At 34.3% G+C, this 10,597-nt stretch overlaps 1 protein-coding gene across 1 annotated transcript in view; it reads left to right on the top strand.

Annotated features, from left to right (window-relative positions):
- The window catches only part of inpp5d (inositol polyphosphate-5-phosphatase D), a 50,950-nt gene that overhangs the window by 3,887 nt on the left and 36,466 nt on the right, over positions 1–10,597 (top strand). Inside the window, exons 3-4 of the mRNA XM_056459926.1 lie at positions 5,811–5,949; positions 8,164–8,329. Coding sequence (XP_056315901.1) covers positions 5,811–5,949; positions 8,164–8,329 — 305 coding nt within the window. The remainder of the gene's footprint in view (positions 1–5,810; positions 5,950–8,163; positions 8,330–10,597) is intronic.

Here is a 10,597-nt window from a genome sequence, read left to right as displayed (position 1 = left end):
AGTAATATCACTTTTATGGCAAACAATAAAACAGTTTTGTTTTCTTTAAAGTGAAATAACATAACATAAACCAAAGAAGCTGATAAAAATCGATGGAAATTTCAGACGGCATTTAGAGGTTTTTGCATCTAAACTCTTCATTTTGTTTCATCGTGTCACATTCAGTAAATATCCAGTTGCATGACCGATCGAATATAACACATGTGCATTCATTAATATTATTAATTTATTATTATAATAACTTGTGTGCATTAAAAGAAAGATGTGGGACAACTAGCAGACTGATCCTAATGTTTGTTATTGAACATATGAGCTACGCTAAGAAAAAGGCCTTGAAATCTCTGATAGCCTATTATTAACCCTTTAACTATCCCACCAAGGAAAAAAGGTTTGGATTGCATTTCTTAACTCCTAATGACACTAGTTAACACACTCAATGCATTTTTTTCCAACACATCCCATAATTTCTGAAATATCAGCCTCTACCAAATGGTTGATATGGTAAAAGTACTGGACATAACACATATGAAAAATCAGAAAATATATTTATTTAAAAATATATTAAAAATAAAACATTATTGTATACTAAATCACCTTCTTTTTGAAGTATGCCATAAAATATTTCAGAGTCTCATTTAACATGTTTCTTGTTTGTTTTTTTGCAATAAAACCAAAATCAAGTGTAGTAGTGCAACAGGATTATGTTTTTTTTTTTTTTTTTTTTTTTGTAAACCAACAATGCTGTGTGTGTAAACCATTATTTAAAACAGTCATTTTTTTAAATGACTTTAACAGTCATTATTTAAAACAGTAAACACATGGTCAACCATTTGGTAGTCTTAGACTTTATGAAAAAAGAACATATACCACAGCTTCGATTTCCACACAGTGGATTTAAATAGATTTAAGATGTGAGATCCTCATATCCCTTTGGTGTGAATGAGTAATTGTTTTTAATTCTTTTTTGTACAGTGTGTATGTAGAATCAGTTTTAGAAAAAAGCATATTTTTCACTGACATAAAATTGGTATGGTATCGTGCCTGCCTACATATTCTGATGGTAATATTTGATGATTTAATTGGTGCGAGTGTGCACCAATAAATTATGCACTGAGGAAGATCAGTCTTGAAAACGTTTGCACTTCACGCTTGTTTTTTATGGCTTTAGATGATGCATTAAATGGTAATGCTTTGAAATAATGGTCTGTTATTTAATGTATTTACTAACATGAAATAAGAATGAACACTGCTAATACAGCATTTATTAATCACAGTTCAAAACGACCTAATACATTATTAAAAATCTAAATGTCTGCTTATTTAAATATTAGTTAACATTAGCTAATGCATTGTGAGTAAAGATGAACTAACAATTAACAACTTTATTTTCATGCAAAGATGAAAAACAGATTACAAATACTGTACTACATCTCCTGTTCATTGTTGATATAAATAAGTACATTATTACAGCCTAAATACAATCAGCATATGGTTATGATGGATTGCATCTCCTTAAAAGTATTGTTTGAGGATATGTAATCCATCATAACCATGTGCTAATTTTATATTTGCTTGTTTATATTTCATTGAAGTAAATGCAGCTTGGTTTGATATTTTATTATTTGTTGTTTAATAATGTACGTTTTTGCTGCACTGTGAGTATTATCACATTTTTAATCATGTGAATCTGTCTACATCTTTAAATTCCTGATTGCACTGAAATGGTGGTCAAGTGAAAAAATAACTATTCAATAAACCCAGTCATCTGCTAATATAGTCACTTGACAAAAACACTGCATCTTTTGGACTACTTGCACAGAACATCTGGCATCTTACAAGCCATTTACTATCTTGTGCTTGGTATTGAATGCGTGACCTTGTGACAGTTGGTTCTTCAGCTGCTCAAGGCTGCCCAAGACCGTTGTGTGGGCGTCTTGTCTGTCAAACTACTATCTATTATGTCCTGTGCATTAAAGCGAGCATTGGTCTGCCAGCGTGACATTGCAGCTGCAAAACCAATTGGTGGTTTTGTTCGAGATATACAAAACTCGTGACAAATGAAATAACGCTAAACAAAATGTGACCTTTTACTGTAATTTGCATTGTTCTCTCTTGGCGTTACGTTTTGAAGTAACCTGCACTCAAGGGACGGGTCGAAAGAATCGAGTTGTACAATGCCCTTCAATGTCTCTCTACAACACTTCTTCCTCTTTCAAGCCTGCGTTGCAGCACAGGCTCAGTTTTAAATAATCCACCAGCGTGGGTGTTGAGCAAGCCACAGGGTTCCTCTTGCACCCCGCCTTGGATGGAAACTTTCAAAAAAAGTAATTGAATTCGATTTGATAAATACAGTTTTTGCTGACCATAATGTGGGAGGTTTTTATGCTTAGATAAGATTGAGCTTTTAGGCGGTAATCAGTCCGACATCTTGTAACTTGTCATGCTAAGATGGCCGGTTTTCGTTAAGATGAATTTTCAGTATGCTAAAATCCTTTTTATTTATATTTTTTATTGCAAAATGTTTTGATTATTTATCATTTAAGGCTATGCATTTGATTGATTTCGATTTACATTAAAGTTCCATTTGTTAAAAAGACAGCTCGCTTAAAAATTATAATCCTGTCATCATTTACTCACACTTGACTTGACAAACCAGTTCTTGTTCTGTTGAAGGCAAAAGAAGATATATTGAATAATGTTGGAAACCAGAAAGCAGGGGCATCCATTCACTGTAAAAACAGCTGGGTTCCACACAATTCATGTGTCCTAACATAAATCGATTAAGTTAACTTAATCGTTTTTCCAAATTTAAGTGGATTGAAAATAAAACAAATAAGTGCCCCCCCCCCCCCCCCCCCCCTCAAGAAAAAAACTCAAAGAAATTGTGTTGATTCAGCTTATTTTAAACAAGTAGTTTGAACAAACAGCAAAATATTTTTTTGGAGTGTTGTTTTTCCTACTATGGCTGCTAATGGTTGCTAGTTTCCATCCTCATTGTACCTGAAATAACTCAATAACTCAAACACTAGTTTAAAACAAGTCAAGGGTGAGTAAATAATGACAGAATTTTCATTTTTGTATGAACTATACTTTTAACTAATGAACATTTACTCACCCTCAAGTGGATCCAAACCTTTATAATTTGATTCTGTTGAACACAAAAATACTTAATATAAATAATGTTGGGAACTATTAGATAATAATACTATGGAAGTCAATATCTACCAGTTTCCAGCTTTTTTAAAAACAAGATTTGGAAGAAGTGGACTGTGAGTATATGACATTCTGTATATCACACAGAATTTAATGCTTGTGTGAATTATGCCTTGAATTAAACTAGTTAACAAGAGTTGATTAGCTTTCATTAAACACATCTTGTCCTGTGTTGTTTTAACGAATGCCATTACAATCTTTGTTTAATTTATTTATGTTTGCATCATTTGAGATTTTTTTATTCTAAAAAAACTAAAGGATTTAGAAATCGAACGTACTTTTTCCCCTAATGCTATTTAATAGGGCACTCTAAAGGCTAAAGAACTTGATTCTTATATTTGCTTATTTTTTGCAGCCTAGGGCTATACTTACCATGTATTATAGAGATCTTTTCTAAAACGTACAGGATAGTGTAAAAGCATGTTTATTACTAAGGAAACCAAAACAGCCAAACAAAACTATATTTTAATTGAACACATCACATCACATACAGTACCTTTGCATAAGGTACACATACAGTACCGTCCTATCTAGTATTGTGAAAAGGCAAAACTGAAAATTGCGTGTTGATGTTTTAGCTGGTGAAGTCTATGGTAAAAGCAGCACCCAGCAGTCAAAAGCTGCTGATACATTAACTACCGCCGCGATGATGGCAAGCACTGCGGCAGAGAGCACATATTGAAGTGTTAACATTTGTTCAATCAATAAAAATGTCAATGAAAATGAGCAATCTTGTTAACTGCAATATATACTACTACATTACTAACATGTAAGCGGTGTCTGTTAAGTAAAAATGACTGGCAAGTCATTGGCATTGAAAAAGACTGGCAGTGACACAATTTTGGGTTTGTTATTTTTTAAGAAATTTGCTCGTAGGTTTTGTCCATAGAATGCACTGGTGTACTGCTCCTTTAAGGCTAGTCCTCCCCGCCGACTGTTTTTACATGCTTTTCTGCATGCTTTAATCTGCTCCCTCGGCTGTGTTAGACAACATACAGACTTAAAGGAAGCAGATCTCAAGTAGCGTTTGTGAGAAATACTACATTAAGAACTTTACCAATTAGTGTTTGTTGTGCAGTTGCATCGATGAGACACACAAAGTTCACGCGCGCACACACACACAGACACACAAAGACAGACAGACAGACAGAGCGCCGTTTAGCTTTGCACTCTTTTTGCACGCATATGTGACAGGATACAGGTTAATCTCCACTGCTGTGTGAATATCTGTTATGTTAATGTACGAAATAAACCTGATTTAACGTCCACAAACCGGGATTGAAGCGTCTTCTTTTATAATTGTTCTGAGATGCGGCTGTGCTGATGAAGTAAAGCTAAGCTAAATCGCTGTAATTCATTACACACATGTTCTGTTTTAAAACATTTTAAACATGTGAAACTCACTCTTGATCACATTTGATGATGATTGATGATCCTAGCAAACTGAACAGAGCTTTTATTCCCGGTTGTTTTGCACTCGTCCTCTCTTGCTGATATGATTATACACGTGACTACCGGGACATGTTAATACACGCAGCTGTCAATCAATTCGGTGGGCAGGGGGACTGCACTCCTACGTAAAGTTGCTGTCAATCTGAAAACAGCTCCAATTGGTCCACCGTTTTTATGTTGCTAAATTGAAAAAAAAAAGGACTGGGTGTGTTTATATCACCCCAATATGACGGTCTATAAACCATACATGCACATATGTCTGTCCAAACAGCTTGAAAAGTAGATTTTTCACCATAGGTCTGTACTATTCAGCTGTGTTTTCTAAAACAAAACATGGAAATAACTGGTCATTTCTATCTTATTCTTTCATTTGTTTATCTGGTCAGTCATTGTGTTTATGAGTTTTGGTTCTTTTGCTGTTTTGAGCTGACTGTAAGGATCATTTCATGATCTTTAGAAAGTAATGTAATGTGCTCAACACTTCCCTGAAACTACTTTAGCTGTGACTTTCTGGGAAAATAACTATTTGTTAACAGAATCACGCAGTTGACTGAAAATTAACATTGAAAATCAGTGTTTAATAATTAATGTTAGATGTAGCTTATACATGGTGTGACCAATTAATTCCTCATTGTTGATTAACTTTATCTAATGTGTTAATGTTAACTAATGGGACCTTTTGTAAAGAGTTACTGTTTGATCTGAAAAAAAGTTAGTGAACAGAGGACAAAGTATGTATTATACTGTATCTGTGCTGAATCACTCCTAACACAGTGCACTTTTCTGCATGAAATAACAATCATTAGATTATGTTGGTTGGTATTAGTTCTGACTTTGTATAGGATTGCAAATAATTGGGTCAAAACATTTGTTGAGCATTAGGACCTGCTTTAAGTCAGATCAGGTGACTGAGAGCTTACACTCCAAAGTCCTTTGAAAACACTGGTTTCTAATACTTTAGCACAGACTCAGCTCTGTTTAAAGCAAAGCATGCAAAATAAAGAAAGACAATGTGCTGTTATTTGTTTCTGACTATGGAAGAGCTACAAAGAGCGGTATTTTACGGGAAGTGTTGTAGGCAAATAAGGATTTTGAATTTTGTTTAATTTTTAGAATTGATGATCTTTTTTATGTTTGCTTTGTAGGCATCAGAAGGAGTGCCTATTCGGTTCTTTTCTGCTCTGCCAGACCTGGTGGAGGCGTATTATAAGGAGAACATGGGTCTGATCACACATCTTCAGTATGCAGTGCAGAAGGAGGAGGAGCCGCCAGAGGAGGAACCAGGTACATTTGAACAGTCCAAGGCCACAAGAGAAAATATTTTTTGGCTCAATTTTATTGAAATTAAAGTTTATTACTATGTTTTATTGTATGTGATCCTGGACCGGTCATAAGCATCAATTTTTGGAAATTCTGAATTTATACACTTTCTGTTGATATAGGATAGGAGAGTAATTGACCAAGAAACTATTTGAACATCTGGAATCTGAGGATTCAAAAAAATCTAAATACTGAGAAAATAGTCATTAAATTTGTCTGAATGAAATGCTTAACAGTGCACATTACGAAGAAAAAAATCAATTTTTTTTATAAATATATATACACTACCGGTCAAAAGTTTGGGGTCGTTTTTTTTTTTTTTTTCATTTTTTTTTAAAGAAAATTATTCTGTTACTCAAGGCAGCATTTATTAAATCTTAAAAAAAAAAAAAGTTATATAGTTAAATACTTATTTATTTATTACTTATTGTTTGTAGTTTCAAATAAAATTATTAGTCCAGCCATTGTTGCTTTTGTTACTATTACCATTAATAATAATAATATTAATAATAGTAACAATAATTATTAATGATAGAGTGATTTCTGAAGACTGGAGTAATGAAACGGAAAATTAATCTTTAAAATCACTGGAATAAATAATTAAATTATAAACTACATTTGAACAGTTATTTTATAATACAATAAAATTTCACAATTTTACTATTTATACTGTATTTTTGATTAAATAAATTAAGCCTTGGTGAGCAGGATAAGCTTATTTTAAAACATTTAAAATTCCTACTAACCCCAAACTTTTGACAGGTAGTGTATTTGCTTATTTGGCATAAAATAATTAATAAATTATAAAAATTATATTATATTATGTATGCTCATGCAACTTAAGACTGGTTTTATGGTACATGGTCCATGTTAAAAACCCTAAATTGACTTTTTCAGGAATTCCCTGACTGACACTTCCATTTTTATGCGTTTTTGTTGACATTACTAATGTTCTAATGTACTAATGTTTTTTTTTAGTTATGATGATGTTTGGTAATTGTGTAAAAGATACTGAGCACCTTCTAAATATTAGTAATTTTCTCTGCTCCTGGAAAAAGTTGTTTGTGATGAGCATTGATTATTACCACCTGGATATGGTTGTGTTCCTGTCTGTGTAACAAAGGTATGATATGTGTATATACAGTTGAAGTCAGAATTATTAGCCCCCCTTTGAATTATTTTCTCTTTTTTAAATATTTTCCAAAATGATGTTAAACAGAGCAAGAAAATTTTCACAGTATGTCTGATAATATTTTTTCTTCTGGAGAAAGTCTTATTTGTTTTATTTTGGCTAGAATAAAAGCAGTTTTTAATTTTTTAAAAACCATTTTAAGGTCAAATTTATTAGCCCCTTTAAGCTATATTTTGTTTCGATAGTCTACAGAACAAACCATCGTTATACAGTAACTTGCCTAATTACCCTAATCAGCCTAATTACCCTAATTAACCTAGTTAAGCCTTTAAATGTCACTTTGAGCTGTATAAGTGTCTTGAAAAATATCTAGTAAAGTATTATTTATTGTCATCATGGCAAAGATAAAATAAATCCGTAATTAGAAATTAGTTATTAAAACTATTATGTTTAGAAATCTTCTCTCCATTAAACAGAAATTGGGGAAAAAATAAACAGGGAGCTAACAGTTCTGACTTCAACTGTATACTACCAGTCAAAAGTTTGGGGTCAGTTTTTTTTTAAGAAAATTATTCTGTTCATTAAGGCAGCATTAATTAAATGTAAAAATGTGTTAAATATTTAGTAACATTTTAAATTTTTCAGATGAAATTATTACTCCACTCATTATTGCTTTTATTACTATTACCATTAATAATAACAACAACAACAATAATAATAATTAATATTAGAGTGATTTCTGAAGGATCATGTGACTCTGAAGACTGGAGTAATGAAGCTGAAAATTCATTATTAAAATCACTGGAATAAATAATTAAATAAAGTTATAAACTACTTTTAAACATGTTATTTTATAGTGCAATAACAATGAAAAATTTTTTAATTTGTACTGTATTTTTGATGAAATAAATGCAGCCTTGGTGAGCAGGATAAGCTTATTTTAAAACATTTAAAATCCTACTGACCCCAAACGTTTGACCGGTAATGTGTGTGTGAATTATTTGCTTCCTTCAAAGCACACTATGGTCAAATCTGTGTTTCCTCAGAGCCTCTTAGTTTGCCACCTCAGCTGCCACCCAGGAATATCTTCAGTAATGACAGTAAGGAGAGTCACAGTGACCCACCCAGAGGGACTGATAGGGGGACAGAACCTACACGTCCCTCCATCTCAGACACCTACTTCCAGCGCTTGCAGCAAATCGACATATCCAAGTATAAAGACATCTTTATTCAGTACATTTTATGTTCATCATATTCATGTGCCTGATGTGATTTTTTCCCAAAAACTATATTAAATAGCTTCTTTAACATTTGGTGTCACTTTTTTAATGGTTTGTCCAATGCTCCACCTAAAAGTATGTAATATTATAAGGCTAATTGTAATGTGAAACGGACGCTGACAAAGGGGTGCGGATCCAAACGCAGGTTTATTTAGCAGAATGGTCAAGCAAGCAATGGTCAACACAGGGGCAAACAGATGTACATAGGAAATCCAGTCAAATACACAGGCAAATGGTCATAAGGCAGGCAGCAGACAACGTAAATTAAAGAGCCCATATTATGGGTTTTTGAAAATGCCCTTCCATGTAGTGTGTAACACAGCTCTAAGTGAAGTGAAATATCCAGCTAAGGCTTAAATCTGTAAGTGTACAGTGTTTAAAACTATTGATTCATCTATAAAAGAGTCGACTCATAGTGCTTCAAACGAGTCGTCTTGATAACGAGTCATTAGGTGTTTCGTGATGACGCAGCCACGAAACACAAGCCTCGCCAGTAGTTACGCGCGCAAACCAGGGAGATTTGAAACCTGCGGCCCCGCCCACTAACACAGAAAAAACACTAGACACACACACACAGACGCCGCCGGTCGAATGAAGTCACGCTGTGCTCAGATAGATAATATTGACAGTCTCTACCCAAAGATGAGTTGTGAACTGTGAAGAGTCAGTGGTTGAGGTTTATTCACTAGTGTAAGTAAGTGCGATTAAAATTGTTGCCTCGTTTAACTTGCAAATTATGTATTTATTGTGTTTTGTTACTTGTTAACATGGTACAGTACACGCGGTTACTCTTTAGTAGAGAGAGAGAGAGAAAAAGAACAGGTCGAGTTTGTGACGCCTAGGGGCTAGGAGACAGGATACTCGCGTCGCTTTCCCTAGTTCTTCTGAGGAGCGTTGTGTGTGTGTGTGTGTGTGTGTGTGTGTGTGTGTGTGTGAGAGAGAGAGAGAGAGAGAGAGAGAGAGAGAGAGAGAGAGAGAGAGACTCGCGTCGCTTTCCCTAGTTTTTCTGAGGAGCGTTGTGTGTGTGTGTGTGTGTGTGTGTGTGTGTGTGTGTGTGTGTGTGTCTGTGTGTGTGTGTGTGTGTGTGTGTGTGAGAGAGAGAGAGAGAGAGAGAGAGAGAGACTCGCGTCGCTTTCCCTAGTTCTTCTGAGGAGCGTTGTGTGTGTGTGTGTGTGTGAGAGAGAGAGAGAGGGAGAGGGAGAGTCTAGGAGACTCGCGTCGATCTCCCCAGTTCTTCTGAGGAGGGTTGTGTGTGTGTGTGAAAAAAGCCTTACACTATGAAGCGCGTGTGCACTGTGACTACTTTTATATAGTTGATTACCAGCTGGGCATTTCACTCTGTCTCGTGCTGAAGCCTGTCACTGTCGACCAATCGCAACAGGCTGTCATCGGTCCAATCAGCGCAGATTAGCTTCGCGCTGAGGAGGGGGTTGGGAACAAATGAATCGCTGAACGATTCATATGGGAGTCATTGGGATAATTAGGTAAAAATAAATGCAGATTATAAGACCATAAAAGTGTTTTATGACCTTGCATGCATATTAGACTGTTGTTGGAGACCCTTACAACCTAAATATGACCCTATTTCATGTATAATATGGGCTCTTTAACAAAACAACAAAGCAAAGGTCTAACACAGAAAGGCAAGGCAAGGGCGTCATAATGTTCACAGTGACAGTATTACAAGACTAAGCTGCGAGTGTCTCAAAGTGAGCCGTATAAGTGTAATCTAGAGACTTGGAGCAGGTGTGTTTGTGTGTGTTGCATGACAGGACTTATAGTTCATATTGAGACAGGATTGTAATCCATATAAATGTGAATGTTCTCCAGTGATCTATGAAGGTTAGATCGCTGGTGATCGTGACACTAATATAATATTTATTACTTGCCTTAGCAACACTAAGCAAAAAAAAAGCCAAATTTCTAAAATCTTTTGGAAATATTGTGGAATGATTATATGACCAATGCTAAAGTAAATTTCTCTTTCATTTAATTTGAAAAGTCATTTGAAAAGTTTATTTATTGTATTTTATTGAATTTTTTTTTTTTTTCAATTGGAGTTTTTCTTGTGTGTGTGTGTGTATATATATATATATATATATATATATATATATATATATATATATATATATATATATATATATAGACAGACAGACACACACACACACACACACACACACACAATTATGAAGCAAATCAC

The sequence above is a fragment of the Danio aesculapii genome, chromosome 6, assembly GCF_903798145.1.
Source record: "Danio aesculapii chromosome 6, fDanAes4.1, whole genome shotgun sequence".
NCBI classification, from domain to species: domain Eukaryota; kingdom Metazoa; phylum Chordata; class Actinopteri; order Cypriniformes; family Danionidae; genus Danio; species Danio aesculapii.
The sequence above is the reverse complement of the archived record's forward strand: the minus strand, read 5'-3'. Positions and strand labels throughout refer to the sequence as shown.